The sequence below is a fragment of the Typopeltis vanoorti genome, chromosome 1 (genome assembly GCF_054136105.1).
Source record: "Typopeltis vanoorti isolate ZY-2024b chromosome 1, IOZ_Tvanoo_1.0, whole genome shotgun sequence".
Taxonomy (NCBI): Eukaryota; Metazoa; Arthropoda; class Arachnida; order Uropygi; family Thelyphonidae; genus Typopeltis; species Typopeltis vanoorti.
In genome coordinates, this window is record NC_143549.1 from 24,363,533 (window position 1) to 24,383,376 (window position 19,844).

The window sequence follows — 19,844 nt, forward strand, 5'->3', positions numbered from 1 at the left end:
TACCCTCTTTTCATAATCTGATTTCACCTGGTTCAATCTGATTTTCAGTGCGCTCTGATAGTGCTCACAAGTCTTGTCATCACTATTCTCATGGTATTGGATTAACACTATCCTCTTTTTATTTCTTTAAAGTGCTATTCATTTAACTCTCATACAGCTAATTCTAACCAGAGATGTAATCTGATAGACCCTCTTTTAAGCACCCTTTGACTAATTCCCATGTACGCTGTTATTTCCTCTACTTTCCCCATACAAAGACATTGCCTCCAGCTGTCCTTTCAGTTTATTATAATCAACCTCATTGTGTATTTTATTCTGTTAATCTATGTCTTATACCAAACAGCCTCATGCTCATTTCTGTGAATCATATTTTTACCACCATTTTTAGAGAATTCTATTTCATCTGGATTTAATTTCTGTGCAATTATCAGTAGCACCCCCTTGCCATTACTGCTGTCATCCCTGTATAAACTGAACTCATGGCTCTGGTCATGTAAAAATATCTTACTAATGCCATAAATACAAGGGTGGTCTGAAAGGTTCTCAACCTAACAATGAAAAAACGAATTTATAATTTCAAAATTATTTTTATTTTTCAACATAATCTCCCTTAAGGCTAATACATTTATTCCAGTGATGCTCCAGTGCCTTATCACATCCCTGTATTGGTTCTCGTAAGATCTGCAAAATACCCCTCTACAAATGCAATCACCTCTCGATTCAAATTAAAAAGCTGACCAGCAAGGAAGAGTTTTAGTTTGGGGAAGAGATAGAAGTAGGCCAAATCTGGGGAATAGGGTAGATGTTCCAACGATTCATAGTGCAGATCCCTTAATTTTCCTATTGCCAAAACACCTTTGTGGGCAGGTGCATTGTCCTGATGAAAGATGTTTTTTTCTTCTGCAAACCAGGTCTTTTCTCACAAACTTTTTTGTCTAGTCTGGTTAAAAGATAGGAATAATATTCTGTGGTTATTGTTTTACCCTTTTCAAGATAATTAATGAACAAAATGCCTTTAGCATCCCAAAACACTGATGCTATGACCTTTCTTGCTGATGGAACCGACTCTGTCTTCTTTGGCACTGAACAACGAGCTCCTGTCCACTATTTGAATTCTGGTATGTGTAATGGTGAATCCAAGTCTCATACATAGTAATAAATCTATGCACAAAATCAGTTTTATTCTTGTTAAAATGCTCCAAGAACTGTTCAGATATTTTCATGCGAGTGCATTTTTGATCAGCTGTGGGCAAGCACAGTGCCCATCTTGCACAAAGCTTTTTCATTTGCAATTCTTCATGCAAATATAGCCTACACATTCTTTTGAAATGCCTACAGTCTCAGCAATTTCACGCACTTTGACTCACCGGTCATCTAATACCATATCATAAACTATCAATGCTTTCTGGTGTTGTTACACTTTTTGGGTGTCACTTCACATGGATCAGCTTCAAGGTTGGTATGGCCATGTTTAAACACGGCAGCCCATTTCTTAATTGTCGAAAACTAAGGAGAAGAGTGCCCATAAACTGATGAACTTCGAATGAATTTCTTTTGGCATTAAATCTTCTTTTACAAAGAATTTTATAACTGCACAATACTCAATTTTATCAATTTCAAGGAATACAAGACAAGACAACACTTTTGCTTCAGACAGCTGTATAAAATAAACTATATGATAGAATGACTTGTAATTTCACATGAATGCTTATGTCAGATGTACCAACTTAGGGAAAAAAAATCTTGCCGATAGTGTTGCCATCTGTAGTCGAGGCTAAGAACTTTTCAGACCATCCTTACAAACACAGACTTGTGTTTGTCGTACACGTTTATTTTTTAACAGTATATGTTAGAACACAGAAAATTAAGTAAATAATTTATTAACTTATTGCTGATATTTCGCTGGTGTTATAACCAGCATCTTCAGAGCACAAAAACACAGTTTGTCACATTACACGAGACTATAACAACATGGTGTATCCACGGACTATCATCGTCAACTTCCTGCCATGTACCCTCAAGGGGGGTGTACAGGATATCCACGGACTAGTTAAACAAAATTGTAGCAGCAACACAAAGACTAGAGTCCTGATTTTGGCGCCCTCTATCTGAAAAAAAAAAAAAAAATTGCAGCTATCACATAAGACTAGTCCTAAACAGAAAAAAAACCAGTACTAGTTTTTTCTTGAGATGACTGTCTCCCAGATTTTAGGCAAATTTATACAGCCATAATTCTTGAGATTTGGAGTGTGTTTCAAGGCTTCTGTTGCCTCTAAGAGCAATCTCTCCAACTTGTAAGAGCTTCTGTGCAGTACTTTTGTGTTCTTCCAGTTGATACTGTGTGCAGGGGTATCCAGAATATGGTCTGCTAGGCCCGACTTGCCATAGTGATAATGCCGAATGTATCTTTTGTGTTCGTTGATGTGGATGTTCACAGTTCTTCCTGTTTGACCATAGTAGGCTTAATTACATGAGCAGGGTACTTCGTAGACTCCTGGATGTAATAAAGGGGGAATGCGGCCATTGGGTCAGCAGATAAGGGTTGCTAATTTGCTCCACGGTCTGAATGTGGTGCGTAGTTCATGTTTATTAAGAATTCTTGAAATCTTTTTGGATGTACCTTTAATGTATGGGATGGAGACTTTTGTTGTAGTTCTCTGTGGTGGATAATGGGAGGGGTTTCTTAGGAGCATTTAGTATTTTGTTTATCTTATGGGGATTATAGCCATTGGCCAAGAAGATGTGGCATAAGTGAGCCAGTTCAGCAGCAAGAGTATTGTCATTAGAACAGACTGCTCTCGCTCTGTGGGTTAGCATTTTTAAAATGCCATATTGTTGCGAAGGGTGATGGTGTGATTGTTTGTGTAAATATCTCCTTGTATGTGTGGGTTTTCTAAAAACTGAAAATGATAAGAAACCATCTGGAAGACGTGTGATAAGTGTATCCAGGAAGGCAGACAGTTATTAGCTTCCAGTTCCATTGTAAAGTGGATTTTTGGATGTTGGCTATTTAAATGCGCTAAGAATGTTTTCAATGTCTCTGGGCTATGTGGTCAAATAGCAAGCAAATTGTCAACATAGCATAGCCAAAGTTGGTTTGAGAGTGGCTGTATTGATTGCTAGTTTTTCAGGTGTTCTATGTAAAAGTTGGCTGGGAGGGAGGGAGGGGGGGGGGGGGAAATAGCCCATGGTAAGGTGGTCTATTAAAAGTTGGCTGGGGGGGGATAGCCCATGGCTGTCCCATCTATTTGTTTGTATATTTTCCCTTTCCATGTGAAATATCCTGCATGTATTGCAAATTTCAATAGTTCAAATATATCAGGGGGAAAGTGTGATTTCAGTAGATTGAGGGTTTCTATTAGTGGTACATTTGTGAATAGTGAGGTGATATCAAAGCTTACCATTAAGTCTGAGCTTTTTAGGGTATGGTGTTGTAAGAGGCAAAAGAAGCCCTGAAACACACTCCAAATCTCAACAAATATGGCTGTATAAATTTGCCTAAAATCTGGGAGACAGTTATCTTAAGTAAAAACTAGTACTGGTTTTTTTCCCCTCTGGTCTTATGTGATAGCTTATGTGAAAGTGTGATTTCAGTAGATTGAGGGTTTCTATTAGTGGTACATTTGTGAATAGTGAGGTGATATCAAAGCTTACCATTAAGTCTGAGCTTTTTAGGGTATGGTGTTGTAAGAGGCAAAAGAAGCCCTGAAACACACTCCAAATCTCAACAAATATGGCTGTATAAATTTGCCTAAAATCTGGGAGACAGTTATCTTAAGTAAAAACTAGTACTGGTTTTTTTCCCCTCTGGTCTTATGTGATAGCTGCATCCCCCCCCAGACAGAGGGCACCAAAATCAGGACTCTAGTCTTTGTGTTGCTGCTACAATTTTGTTTAACTAGTCCATGGATTACACCATGTTGTTATAGTCTCACATATTGTGACAAACTGTTTTTGTGCTCTGAAGATGGTGGTTATAACACCAGCGAAATATCAGCAATAAGTTAATAAATTAATTTACTTATTTTTCTTTATTCTAATATATACCGTTAAAAAATAAACAACACAGATATGAGAGTTCTGAGAAAAATTGCTAATCTTTCCTCTCCCATTCTATTAAAGTGAACAAACCACTTGAGCTCTAATAATGCATTCCTGAATGCTAACAATAGTAAGTTCTTTCTTAATGAACCATAGCATCAATAGAGTATCACATTAAAAATGAGGATATTAAGAAAGAACTTACTATTGTTAGCATTCAGGAATGCATTATTAGATGCTATGGTTCTAATGAACCATAGCATCAATAGAGTATCACATTAAAAATGAGGATATTAAGAAAGAACTTACTATTGTTAGCATTCAGGAATGCATTATTAGAGCTCAAGTGGTTTGTTCACTTTAATAGAATGGGAGAGGAAAGATTAGCAAAACAAGTGTTTTTTTTTTTGCCAGGGAAAAGACCTAGAGAAAGAACAAGATAGATATTCCAGATTGCATTCCTGTTGAGTGATTTCTACTACTATGCTGTCACTGCTCATTTCATTTAGCAATTTTTTTTAAGTAATTACTCCATACATCAAGAATATTTTATTGACAGTTTTTATGTCCCTTTTATCTCTAATGCCTTTTACAGTACACTTCCCTCCATTTTTGGGCTTTTTCAACAGCCTGCAGAATATTTTACCACCTTATTTTTGATACTCTTACGAAAGTCTTTCCAAAAAGTTTGTCTAATTTTACGCAATGCTTTGCTTTCATGCATTTTTTTCTCTGTATTCTCTAGGAATATAGAGAAAACTAACTTGCGGGAACTTTTGATATGCTTTCCTCTTTTCTTTGGCTGCCTTGAACTTCCAGAGTATGCCACAGAGTTTTCTGATTTTTTATCTTTACAGATTACCTCACCACATGTCTCTCTGGTTGAATCAATTTTCTTTTAGAGTTTGTCAATGAATATGCAAGGTTTGGTTCGTGTTTTCAAACTCTTTCATTTTTTCTTGAATAATGTTTGTGTATTTGATTCTACAGTTCAAATCTGATAGCTGTTCAACTTTGATCATTTCAAAACTTTTTTAAACTCTTCTTCTCAATATGAAGTTGCATTTTATCCAGCTCAATACGAAATAGTGATCAATTCTTATTTCAAATCCTCTGTATACTATTGTGTCCTGAACCAGTTTGAAAACATCACTGTCGACAATAACAGTCAATGAGACTTTTCTTATTCCTTGCATCTTCTCTCCATGTGAATTTGTGCACTTTTTTTTTTTATGTTGAAACATGTTAGCAATAACTTGTCCTGAGCAGTAATCTAGCAGGTATCTTACATTACTTCAGTTTGCTCTTTTCCAAAACATTATGTGTAGTAATCAATTTCCCACTCTGCTGTTTAGATCTCCAACAAGGAGAACTTTTCCTTTTTCACTGTGTTAGATTCGAAAAATTCCTTCACTTCTTCCTTATCAGAACCTTCTGTAGGACCATAACCACAAATAAGTCCACTTCCAAATTCTGATATTAATCAACATCACTCTACTTGATGTTGCCTACCATTCAAGAAGATTATCTTTGTATTTAGTGTTTACTATTACAGCTACTCATCTTTTCCTGATTGCTATTTTCTGAATATAACTTTTATTTGTTGCTTGGAAAGATCACCTGTTTTTTTCTTTGTTTTGGTTATGGTTATGCTGAACAATAAATTACACGATAACCACAATAATTAACTTTAAAGAAAGGAAAGTACATTTCATACTGAAAATAACAGTACATCATCAGTGATGTACTGTTAGAAACAAGCAAATCAAAGGAATAAGAGTACACGGTACATCGGTAAACCACTGACATACAGAAGTCAGTGGTTTACTGATTAAAAACTGCTGCTGCGTACTAAATTTTATAATATTATTTATTAATATTAACTATTTTTGATGGTTACATAAGATAAGTATCTCCTAAACTGTTTTTTATTTTTTTATTGGGGGGGGGGGGGGGGGGGACAATCTTTCAGATTCAGATTTGGCCGATATAAAAGGGCTTCACAACTTTCTTTGAAAAGGTGTGCGTTCATACGTAAACCTGCTCTTATGGAGAAGATGACCTTCATCCCACTGGGTACTGTGTTTAGTGTCAATGCTATGTATAGCCAGACCAAATTTTTGAGGTTTCTTGTTATTTGATATAATATTGATGTTCATTAATTCTTATTTCCACAGAACGGCCTGTCTGCCCAAAGTACGTTAGATTACATTCACAAGGTGTCTGGTAAACCAGACAATGATAGAGGTAACAGTTTGTCTTTTGTAGATGGCAACAAATGAGAAATTTTGCTGATAGGAAAATATATGGAAATGAAATGAAAATGAAATATATGGGAATACCTCTTCAAAATTTTATCAATCAGTTCAGAGATGTCAAAAATATAAAGCATTGGAACCCTGCAGACTGTTGAAGAACCATGAGGTGTTGGAACACAGGCATTCATTATCTGCTGGATTTGATTAGGGTTGTAACCATTAAATTCCATTAACATTTTTGATAGCGAGAAGTTCTTGTTGCAAGCTTGAGGGAGAGGAGCACACCTAATGTGCTCTACTAATTAAAAGCCTTAACACTGATTTATTGAGTGGTGTGATTAGCAGACTTTTGATGAATGCATCTGCCAGTAAAGGTAGGTTTCAATAAATGCTGGTTGATAAATTAAAGAAAGGATGTCTAGGAATGGTAAACTACCAGACTTATCTTTTTCCATGGTGAATCGAATGCATGATTGAAGGCTACTGATCTGTTGTAACAAAGTAAGTTTATTTTCAGAATGAGGTCAAACAGCAAAGACATCATCAACATAATGCAACCAAAAGGGTTGGGGATGAATGGATGAGAACAAGATATCTTCCAGATGGTTTAAAAATAGTTTGCCAAAGGTGATGACAGCGAGAGACACCCATGGCAGTACCTTCAACTTGTCTATGGTCTTGTTTTTCCAGCTGAAAATATCCTGATTCCATAATAAATTCAAAAATCTTTGCAAAATCAGGATGGTAATCATCATATAGTAAATTAACTATATGAACACTATCTGTATACTGTCTTGTATACAGATAGTGTTCCGACTAATTTCTCTCTTATTCCATATGAATTTATTCAATTGACTTCCCACCATACCAACTTTGCTGATTCTGTTGTCTATTTCTATATTTAATTTACCATCTTCACTTGTATACAGATAGTGTTCCGATTAATTTCTCTCTTATTCCATATGAATTTATTCAATTGACTTCCCACCATATCAACTTTGCTGATTCTGTTGTCTATTTCTATATTTAATTTACCATCTTCACTAAAAATCATGCCTAAGTAGCTGAAATGTTTTACTTGTTCTACAGGTTCTCCATTCACAACACAGTTGACATTTTCAATGATTCTGCTTACTTTCACTGTCTTTGTCTTTTTATTGCTGACCTTCATACCATATCTATAACAACGGTTATTCAATTTAGTCAGAATTGCAGACTTGTAGCGAATTTATTTAGAAGTATAACATCATCCGCATAAAGCAAAGAGCTGACGTTAACATCTCCAATTTTGACATCATGTTTAATACCACTTTCCTTCATAATGTGATCCATTGAGATAATGAATAACAGATGGGATAATGTACATCCTTGTCTCACACCAGATTTAACATTAAACCATCTTCCTATACTTCCTTCTATTCTAACTGCTGACTTGCAACTCAAATACAGACTAAGTATTGCTTGATATAATGCCCCAGTGACACCATATAACTGTAGCGTATTGAATAGCTTCTCTCTTGGCATCTTCTCATAAGCCTTTTCCAAATCAATAAAACTTAAATAGAGATCTTTGTTATATTCCCTTGATTTCTCAACTATTTGTCGTAAAGTGAAGATCTGATCCTGACAGCCTCTATTTGGCCTGAATCCAGCTTGTTCTTCACCAAGCTTTTCTTCCACAATTCTTCTCATACGTTTCTCGAGTATACTGGCATAGATCTTGCCAGGACAGTACCTCTGTAAATTCTCACATTCAGTTTTATTTCCCTTTTTATATATGGGTGTTACGAGAGCTCTACTCCAATCATCGGGAATTCGTCCCTCTGTCCAGGCTTTCTGAACTATGCAGTGAAGCCACTGTAAGACTTTTATACCACCATACTTCAGCATTTCAGGTTGATTATCATCTACTCCCTCTATCTTTCCACATTTCAAGCCTTTGATGACTTTTTCTACTTCAAGTATATATATGTATTCCTGACTGCTTGCCTGGTCAGTGTTTTTTTACCATTGTGCTCTCATCACTGCTTGTTTCATTAAGCAGTTTTTCAAAGTAATTACTCCATACTTCAAGGATATCTTTTTCTCCCGTTTTCATGTCACGTTTATCATCTCTAACTCTTTTTACAGCATTCTTTTCCCCATTCTTAAGCTTCAACAACCTCCAGAATATTTTGCCACCTTCTTGATATTTATTTTCTATATTCTTGCCAAAGTCCTCTCATGACTTTTGCTTAGCTAGTTTTACACAGTGTTTAGCTTTCTTACATTTGTCTCCGTATTCTCTAAACGCACAAGCTGACTTATTTGGTATGGAACTTTTGATATGCTTTCTTCTTTTCCTTCACTGCTTCTTTAACTTTCTGCGTCCACCATGGAGTTCTAATTTTTCTATCCTTGCAGACAACCTCACCACATGCCTCTCTGACTGAATCAATTATGGTTTTCTTCAAGGCTTGCCACTGAATCTCCAAAGGTTTGGTTCCTGTTCTCAAACTTTCATTTTTTCTTCAATAATCTTTGTGTATTTTAGTCTACAGTTCACATCTGAGAACTGCTCAACTTTTATTCTCTTTAAAACTTTCTTACATGTCATTCTTTTCAATATGAAATTCAATTTTATCCTGCTCAAGACTAAATAGTGATCACTTGCAATTTCAAATCCTCTGTACACTCTGGTGTCCTGCACCAGGGAGAAAACATCGCTATCAATAATAACATAGTCAATGAGACTTTTATCTTATTTCTTGCACCTTCTCTCCATGTGAATTTGTGCACATTTTTATGTTAGAACATGGTGTTAGTAATAACCAGTTCATGTCCTGAGCAGAAATCCAACAGATATTTGCCATTATTATTAGCTTTGTTCTTTTCTCCAAATTTTCCCAAAATATTTCTGTATGTCTCACAATCATTTCCTACTCTGCTATTAAGATCCCCAACAAGGACCAACTTTTCCTTTTTCATTGTGTCAGTTGCTTTTTCTAAAGCCTCAAAAAATTCCTCCCCTTCTACTTTAGTAGAACCTTCTGTGGGACCACAGGCACAAATAAATCTCATTGTCCAGTTCCCTATTCTCATATTTGCCCACATCACTATACTTGAGACTGCCTGCCATTCAAGCAGATTAGCCTCGTATTTTGTGTTGAATACTATGGCTGCTCCTTTTCCTTGATTGTCATTGCCTGAATATAATATGTTGTATTTATTGCTCAGAAAGATCTCGCCAGTTTTTGTCTTTTTTGTTTCAGTCCGTCCTATTATGTCGATCTGATACTTATATTTCCTCCGCTAGCTCCATTTCTTTGCCATTCAGGCTTTTTATGTTAATAGTACCGATCTTTAACTCTGGTGATGTTGAGTTGGGGTTTGTTTTCAGATTTGTTCCAGTAGCTGACTTTTCGCTGTTCGCCCTTGTTCTCTAGCAAAAACAACGGGGGGGGGGGGGGCTTGTTTAACCAGGCGATGCCCCAGCCGGCATGAAATTTTTTCATGTTGTACCATCATTTTTTTATTTTAACAATAAGAATAAAATTTGGTCGGCTAAATCCCAAATTGCCAGCCCATCCTCATTCGTTCAGTATCCAAGTAGATACCCAACAGGGTGCACTACGAGAAGGTGAGGATTGGACCTTAGGTCAGAAGCCCTGGTCGGTTCTCTGCATTTCTTTAAAGGCTACATGGAGGTCTCCTCTCAGTTATACAGCTTTGACCCTTAAGCACTCTTGATCAAAGACTGGAGACCAAAGATATGATAGTCCTGAGTAAGATCAGGAGACTGAACAGGTGGCATCAATGCCAGTATCATATTAAAAATGAGGATATTAGTAAAGGTCTTGAAATTGTTGGCATTCATGAATGTTAGAAGAGCTTACCTCAGGCAGTATGGTCACTAAAACAGAATGGAAGAGGAAAGATTACGTAAACAAGTGTTCTTTGTCATGTTGGCAAGGAAAAGACCCAGAGGAAGACCAAGATGTAGATGGATTGATAAAATAAAAAGTGCCTTAAAAGACAGAAATATAAGATCTGATAACATTGGAATCTTGAGATTAATTTATAGAAAAATTGTTGACCACAGTTAATAATGGTGTAACTTTTTTCATGTAGTACTATTTTAAGATCCTGTGCATCCCCTGAGGGTATATCATGTCATGAATTTGGTGATGGCATGCATGAACGTACACACAATATTTCTGCATTTTGCAAAGCATTTAACAGGATTCCAGAACAGAGATGGTTATGCCAACTCAAACAAACAGGCTGAAAAATAAACTTCTGAAACAGATGTGAGATGACTGACTGATAGGGAACAAAATCTGAAGAGTGTGAGTGGAAGATTCTTTACTTGTACTACTGTTATTAATATTTATATTATGGGTGTTTTTTTTTTTTTTGGGGGGGGGGGGGGGTCTTTGAGTGTGATATCCATTTATCTATTGACGTTAGTAAATTGGGTGAGTTATGAAGAATGTAGCTGATTTAGAATCCTTGTGGTCCAATCTGAAACATACTGCTTACATGGATGAATTACAATGAATACGAGTTCTATGTTGCCAGGCAAATTTTATTCACTTGGATGAAGGATACTGTAGAGCAGGGCTGACAAACTGGCAGCATGCGGCCCACAAAGCAATTTCCTGCAGCCCATGATGACTCAAGGAAAGATTTAAAAAAAAAAAAAAAAAAGGATGGTTGCTTTTTATAATAAAACAGAAATACCATATTTACTCGAATATAACTTGCCCTTTTGAATGACTCTCACCCCGATTTTATTAATTTATGAAAAAAGAAATTAAAAAGTCGCACACAAAAATAGAATTTAACCACTTTCACATCGGGGCGATAACTCGCTCCCCGTGGTATACAAGTCCTCACAACTGCCACAATATAGCAGATGCAAGAAAAACAAGTAGTTTTATTGCACCACTGAATAAAGTACAGAGAAATTTGCTGTCTGTGTAATATATTTCTCAAAATGTCTAATATACTTGTTTAGTGCAATTAGAGACAAGTGGGATAAAAACGGCACCAACTAATGAATCACATGTCCCCTTCCACATTAACCATGCTGTGAAGACTCAAGCAAAACCGTTGCACTGGCAAATACAGTATCTAACTAAAAACTATTATTTTTTAGTCAGATGTAAGTGAGTGCACCCACTAACTGAAACTCAAAGCAGCAATAAATTAATTTTGGTTTAAATACTATTTATTGTAAATATTAATATAACAAAAATATTCTTTTTCTGAGTTGTCATAATCATTATATTATGTCTTGTAATGACTTAGAATAAATAACATTTTTGTTATTAATTTTCCAATTTATACTCATTCTTTCACTTCTCTTCGATTCTAATTGGTGCAGATTAGTCAAAAATTTTCTGCGCCCCAATTGAGACAGTTTTATGGCAAATGGCCGACGTCCCAAATGAGTTTGATACTCCTGCTGTAGAGTATTCTATTAATGGGAATTTGATGGAAGTAGTCAAAGCTAGAGACTTGGGAAGTTATGTGGACTGTAATTTAAAAGTGAGATCCTCCTACAGTATATAAACAAGTGAAATTTGCATTTTATGGATAGTGAAGATAGAAATCAGGGTCATCCCTGAAATCATGCATGGAGAGAAGCATGCAATGTCCAGATGCATGGCTTGTGTCTGAAATGGGCTACCATAATTCTTAGAGAGCATTTAGGAAAGATCAGGGTGGCCAAAAATTAACTTTCCCTCTTTTGGAGGTATCTGTAGTTAAAACTAATACATGGAACGAGACCACATTTTATATTGAGACTTTCGAAGGCATGGGGAGATGAATTCCACAAAAAAAAAAAAGATTTGATACCAAAAGTCGCCGATATAGGAAATTTTGGTGCTGGCGGAGCCAAAAGCAGTCAAATATTTGCAGTATACGCAGGTAAAAAGGGTTATACAAATTTTACTGTGCGTACGTGACAGCAGCGTCACCAATTAATTCCACTTAAAAAAGGAATTAGAACGTTCAGGCAGTTATTCGAATGACTGACAAATTGTGCTCGATATGCGTCCTACCTTGCCTCAGCATGCTTTACTTGTTAAGTTGCTTTACCTTAAACAGTGCAATGCCGTAGCGGCCCTTCGGGAATTTAAAAGGCTTCATAACCTGCATACAGGGCCTATGTCAGCTGTAGCACTGAGAGCTATGATTAAGAAGTTTGAAGAAACTGGATCACCTGGCAGAGGATGGGAAAGCAGTCAAGAAGAGACAGACATTTCTATGTTCGATGACACAGGGACCAGTACTGGTCCAAGCGCTCGTGCCATAGCTCGCAAACTTGATATGGCTTATGGTACTGTCTGGAAAATCTTACAGAAAATGCTTCACTTCTATCTGTATAAGTTCAGTCATGTGCAAGCACTAACTACCACAGATTAAGATAAGTGCATGACCATCGCGCTAACGTTTTTTGCCCAAATGGAGGTCGACAATGACTGGCTTTGGAGAATATTGTGGGTTATGAGGATCATTTTTATCTGAATGGGCCTGTCAACACTCACAACTGCAGAATTTGGGCATCTGAACATCCCCAAGCGATCCAGCAAAGTACCACTGCATTCTCCAAAAGTAACCGTGTGGTGAGGCTTCATAGCAGATTTCATAATAGGACCATACTTTTTTGAGCATATTACCCCTACATGTCCTGTAACCTGCTCCATTACTGGAGAGATTTATTGACGAATGCTGGAAAATTTTGTCATTCCTGCATTGCAGCAAAGACAATGTTTGGACTCCATAATTTTTATGCAGGATGGAGCACAACCACACATTGAACATTCAGTACAGCGCCTTTTACACCAGAATTTCAGTAATGAGAGGGTTATTGGTCAGTTGTTTCCGACGGCATGGCCGTCTTGATCCCTGGTCATCACTCCATGTAATCCCTGGACATCTCTCCATGTGACTTTTGGCTGTGAGGGAAGGGGGGGGGAGTATTTGAAATCCGTTGTGTATGTTGGTTCTCAACTTGCATGTCTTGAAAGAGAACATAAAACTGGCTGTTTTATTTTCTCTTTCAAGACAATCCAACTCCTTACGCTCAGCTTAAAACAACACTAAAACAATGACCAAGTTGTTGTTTTTAGTTTAATTATTATCATTCTTATCATTGTAACGCACAACATATCCAGCTGGAATGAGTGACGCGGCTGTCGCTTACACCATCGCAATGTTATTATTCCATTTATCTGCCTTTAATGTAATTATCCGCTTCTTTTCAGCTCCACCAACACCAAAATTTCCCCTATTGGCGACTTTTGGTGCTAATTTTTTTTTTTTTTTTTGCAGAAATCATCTCCCCATGCCTTCAAAAGTCTCAATATAAAATTTGGTCTCATTCCGTTTATTGCTTTTAGCTACAGATGCCTCCAAAGAGGGAAAGTTATTTCATGGCCACCCTGTATATAATACTGTGTAAATGGGCTTCCCCTCAATGAATCCATGGAGCATTCATAGTAATAATAACAAAATAGTTCATAATAATAAAAATAATAAAATCAACTTCTCTTTCAATGAATTCATGTAAATCCATTACATGAATTCATTGTAATGGATTTACAGAGGTCATTTCAGGACTTTCATGTAAGTCCTGAAATGACCTCTACATTACAGAAGAATAATTCTGATATTTAAACCCCTTCAATTTTATTTAAATATAAAAGATAGAATCTGACAATGTTGGAGCCTTGACAGGTAACAGACTGATTTGGAGGAAAATTGTAGATAAGTAAATAATGATGTAAATTTTTAATGTACTATCATATCCTGTACATCCCTTGAGGGTAAATATCAAGAATTCAATGATGATGATGAATTTTATTTATTTCGTATGATGTGGTGGCGAGGAAGGAAACAAAGAAAAAAATAACTTCAATAATGATGGCATATATGGCTACAGATGTTATAATAGCAATACATCAAAAACTGCCATTAATAAAAGAAAATATTAAGCTGAATGTCTATAGGATGTTTACCAAGAATATCCCAAATACAAGAGTGACAAACATTAACTTTTCAGGATAAGAACTTCATAAAATGAAGTTCTTATCCTGTGAAACTGGCTAATAACTAACGCTGGATCGAGTTGACTTAACAAGAAAAGCTTTATTTCTATGCAACAATATGATTGTGTATTCACTGTCTTTTGTACTTGAAAATTTTCTTGTGAAAGAATAAATCAATGTTGTTTGTAATTCAAGAAATGCAGTGAACAATCTAACAGACTGCTTACTGCATGCCGCCTAAGTGTAAAGGAAAAAACATCCTCTCCACCATCTTACATAAAATATAATAAATGTTTTTATTTTATTTTTAAAGCAAGCCAGAATAATTACAAACTAACAAAAAAACATACCTAAAATTGAGATGGCTTGCAGCCTTGCTTGGACACACTGTAACCTTTTATTATAATTTGAAAAACTGTGTGCTAACCTTACATGAGTAAAAAGAAGCATCTAAACAAAAAGAATGAATGATAGATATAAATACACATATATTGCATTAATAAAACCATTAAGTAAACAGTTTCATATATATAAATATATATATTCAAAAAAACTTTAATGAGTGTAACCAAGAGATAAAAAGATGACACTGTTTATTTTAAGATACTAGTTAACAAATTTCGTTGAATAGATCAACATCTTCGGGTATCAAAATCAAAGAAAGATATAAAGAATTACAGAGACTTAAAATTGTAATAACAGAACAAGTGCAAAAAGACAGTAGTGTGTTTGAAAACAAAACGAGAGCTTGAGTTCCAAACAAACATATACTACGTGCTGTCGCGAGTGCGCCAATACTGAACAGAGGAAACGCGTGCATCAGAGAGATTGAAACTTAGGCTGTTGTTGATACGAGAAGAATCTATGCACTCGCGACAGCGCGTAGTATAAGTTTGTTTGGAACTCAAGCTCGTGTTTTGTTTTCAAACACACTACTGTCTTTTTGTACTTGTTCTGTTATTATTACAATTTTAAGTCACTGTAATTCTTTATATATTTCATTGATTGTGACACCTAAAGATGTTAATCTATTCAACGAAACTTGTTAACTAGTAGTTAATTTTAAAATAAACCATGTCATCTTTTTATCTCTTGGTAACAGTCATTAAAGTTTTTTTGAATAATATTCCAGAGTAAAAATGAATTCTGGAAAAAAAAAAAAAAAATATATATATATACATATATATAATACACATGTTTATTGAACAAATGAATTGCAGAGGTAAACATTTATTAATGGTTTCAGCATGCTTACTTGTTCGTCTTCAGGAACTGAGTATGTCTCTACTAGGTCTTCCATTAACTGAGAAGGATTCTTATCAGGTATCTAAAAAAAAGTACATGTTATGAAATATATTGGAAAAGAAATTGAAACAGTGGACACAGTAACATATCAAAATTGATGATATATTTATACCATCAAGAACAGGTGCAGAGTATCAGTGAATACAATCAACTCTTATATAATAAATATTATTATTAGACTGCTAAGGAGTCAAGCGCTCATCGAGAGGTCATAAATCACCCACACCAGCTATTATACCATCTCTTGGATGTTTATTTTCCACTTGGTTAGACTATAATAAATTTAGTTTAATCCTTTACCCAAGTGTAGGCAAACAAAGTTTGCACCTCATGTAGTTCAGGACTGAGGCCACTCGTAGCAAAGGTGGACCAAGCTCTCATCACTCCTTGTCTCAGTATCTCCCATAATGCAAAGCATATCTCCTTAAAGACATGTATAATGCTATGCATTAAGAGAAGGGCCACTACCGAGACTAGTTTCGACCTTTATTGAGGTCTCAGCAGCGGGAGGCAGATCCAGAAGTGGTGATACTACGGCAGAAGCAATGGAGAGGTCATATTTACTTATACGAGTTGCCAAAAGGTGCACCACCTTATTATTAATTTACTCTGGATTTAGAGAAAGATGTTGGAAAACATCTTTTGCATAGCATTTCTGCTTCTCAATTAGTTCAGGCCTTCAAAAAAAAAAAAGCTTTCTCTCTCCTCAACATGCAAATTTACCCCATAAATCCATGTATTTAAAATTTCTTTTTGGGCACCCTAGCTATTATGTCATTCAAAAATATTGTTCTACTCAGCTGTCTGCTATCGTACCTCAGCAACATGCTCGCAACTCTACCTTCACTCTTTTGTGTTCTCTAACAATACTAATCATGTGCTATCATACTCTTTTTCCTTCTACAGTCACATTCATCTTTTCTCTTCCTCTTTCATATCTTCAACACATGCTGCTTTAACATTTCTCACCATAGTCTCACCATACAACATTATACTATCTGATCTGCTACTGCCATTCATCTTTTCACTAGCACCTTCCTTCCTTTGTTATTCTAAATCTTAAGCCTCACTCTGCACCAACCTGAATTCCTTAATCTAGCCATATGAAAATATCCTCTTTTTCATATCTTTAATCAGTTCTGTTACTGCTGTGTGTGTTGTGGGAGAGGGTATACAAAAGCCTACCATCCAACTTTCAACCAATTGCCATCACTTCATCCCTCTCCAAAATAATGAAGAAAATCAATGATAAATTTTTTTCACTACCTAGAAGCTTACCAATTAATCAGCAACCACCACTATGGATTCTGCCAATCCAGATCCACAGCTGGTCTATTAGTCTACATTCCTCACCACTGAACACATGCCACAAAAAGTTTTGGAAAAATGTGTCCTATCAGCTTCAACATTTCCAAGGAATTTGATCATGTTTGGCATCAAGGCATGCCACCATCTAACTAGATAGCCAGCTTCCTTTCTGGTCATTCAGGGCATGTTATGGTGGATAGCACCCTCTCTTCAAGCTCTGGCAGCAATGCAGACGTCCCTATGGGCTCCATTCTCTCACCTACCCGAACTTCTCTCAATTACTCCTAATCCTTTCCACAGCTTTGCTAACAATAGTACTCTTTATTCATCCTACTCCTTTAAATAAACTATGTAGTTACCAGACATCTCTTACATCAAGACAGCAGTGCCTTAAACACTGATCTCCATACCACCCTTCAGTGGGGAAAGGAGAACCTAGTAATGTTCAATGCCAGTAAAATGCAGTCCTGCCTTTTTCCTCACAAAAGGGTTCTCAGCTCACCTCATCCTTAGTAATACATCACAAGGATGAACTCTTTCCCCTTGGAATGGCATTTACCTCCAACCTCTCTCTCTCGGTTCAAATACATCACATTCATCCTTGTGAACACAAGCAAAGTTTCAGAACAGTGGAAGGAGAAGAGGAGAGACTGAATGTGGCTGAACAAGAGAGATGTGGAGTTGAGTAGCCTTCTCAGTTTCTGAAAAAGGAGGCTATTGAAGTGACGAGTTTCCAAAAAATCTAGACATTCTTTTCCACTCAAGAAGCTATTTTACATCCATCCATCTACTAACCCCATACAAATTCCAAAATTTCAGGTGGTGCACCTAAAATCTCCTTAAAAATTCTTGATGCTGTCCAGAAGAAAGTAACTCGGATCACACATGGTCCTTCTCTCACAGGCTCACTTCAATGTCTATCCCACAGACAGTATTTTTCAGTTGTCTCTCTCTTCCACAGGTACTTCCATGGTCACTATTGGCAAACATCATTTCTCTACTTGCTGTTAGGCCTGTTAAAACAAACAACCTGTTCAACATCCCTTTACAGTACGACTACAAACTTATCCAACCTGCTTCTCCTCTTCTTTATTTATTCCATCTACTTCTACTACTTCTGTCTTCTGGAAGAGCCTTTCCCATGACGTGTTTCTCAACAATATCAACCTACACCTTCTTTATGTCAATAGGTTTCTTCTTTCTTAACCTTTATCTGCACCTAACACACAGCACTGATGTGCTATGGGTTCTTGTATCTTGCGTGTGGAATAAAAAAAAAAGAACATCATCGTGATCATTAATTTCACGATTTTATATATATCCATCCTTGAGGTGCATTTAAGATTATTATGGTAACCCTACATGATTAATTTAACATCATTATTCGGCTCCTTTCAACAATTTTCCTACAAATTAGTCTATTACTTGTCAGCATTGAAATACTGTCATATCTGACATTTCATTCTTCTAAGGTACTTTAACTGATTCAATCTATCTCGATTCTCTTTGTTCATTTAATATTTATTCTCAAAAAACTATCATCATCATCATCATCAAATTCCTGCCATGTACCCTCAAGGGGTGTACAGGATATGACAGTACTACATGAAAAAATTACATCATTACTAACTTCCTATCTACAATTTTCCTCCAAATCAGTCTGTTACTTGTCAAGACGCCAACATTATCAGATCTTATATTTCTATCGTCTAAGGCACTTTGTACCGTATCAATCCACCTATATCTTGGTCTTCCTCTGGGTCGTTTTCCTGCCAACCTGGCAGAGAACACTTGTTTTGCTAATCTTTCCTCTCCCATTCTATTTAAGTGACCATACCATCTGAGATTAGCTCTGCTAACGCATTCCTGGATGCTGACAATGTCAAGTTCTTTCCTAATATCCTCATTTTTAATATGATATTGCCATTGATGCCATCTGTTCACGCCTCTAATCTTTCTCAGGACTCATATCTGCAGTCTTTGGTCAAGTGTTTTACTTCTGACCGAGCTCTCAGATCCATAAGTTAAAATTGGTTTGAACACAGTCTTGTATACAGCTAATTTAGTGTTCCGACTAATTTCTTTCTTATTCAATTGACTTCCCACGATACCAGCTTTGCTGATTCTGTTGTCTATTTCTATATTTAGTTTACCATCTTCAGTAAAAATTGTGCCTAAGTAGCTGAAATGTTTTACTTGTTCCACAGGTTCTCCATTCACAACACAGTTGACATTTTCAAAGATTCTGCCTATTTTCATTGTCTTTGTCTTTTTATTGCTGACCTTCATACCATATCTATTACAACAGCTATTCAATTTAGTCAGAGAATCTTGCAGACTTGTAGCGGATTTATTTAGAAGTATAACATCATCCGCATAAAGCAAAGAGCTGACATTAACATCTCCAATTTTGATATCAGGTTTAATACCACATTCCTTCATAATGTGATCCATATAGATAATGAATAACAGAGGGGATAATGTACATCCTTGTCTCACACCAGATTTAACATTAAACCATCTTCCTGTACTTCCTTCAATTCTAACTGCTGACTCACAACTCAAATAAAGACTAAGTATTGCTTGATATAATGCCCCATTGACACCATATAACTGCAGCGTATTGAATAGATTCTCTCTTGGCACCTTGTCATATGCCTTTTCCAAATCGACAAAACTTAAATACAGATCTTTGTTATATTCCCATGCTTTCTCGACTATTTGTCGTAAAGTGAAGATCTGATCCTGACAGCCTCTATTTGGTCTGAATCCAGCTTGTTCTTCACCAAGCTTCCCTTCCACAATCCTTATCAACCGTTTCTCAAGTATACTTGCATAGATCTTGCCAGGAACACTCAGTAGGGCCTCTGTAATTCTCACATTCAGTTTTATT

The 19,844-nt window shown here is 36.2% G+C and overlaps 1 protein-coding gene across 1 annotated transcript in view; it reads right to left on the reverse strand.

Annotated features, from left to right (window-relative positions):
* Nucleotides 1-19,844, reverse strand: part of HUWE1 (HECT, UBA and WWE domain containing E3 ubiquitin protein ligase 1) — a 1,068,888-nt gene that overhangs the window by 945,806 nt on the left and 103,238 nt on the right. The window contains exons 10-11 of the mRNA XM_090396304.1: nt 15,594-15,665; nt 14,689-14,788 (exon numbers count right to left, since the gene is read on the reverse strand). Of these exons, the coding sequence (XP_090252430.1) occupies nt 14,689-14,788; nt 15,594-15,665 (172 nt within the window). The remainder of the gene's footprint in view (nt 1-14,688; nt 14,789-15,593; nt 15,666-19,844) is intronic.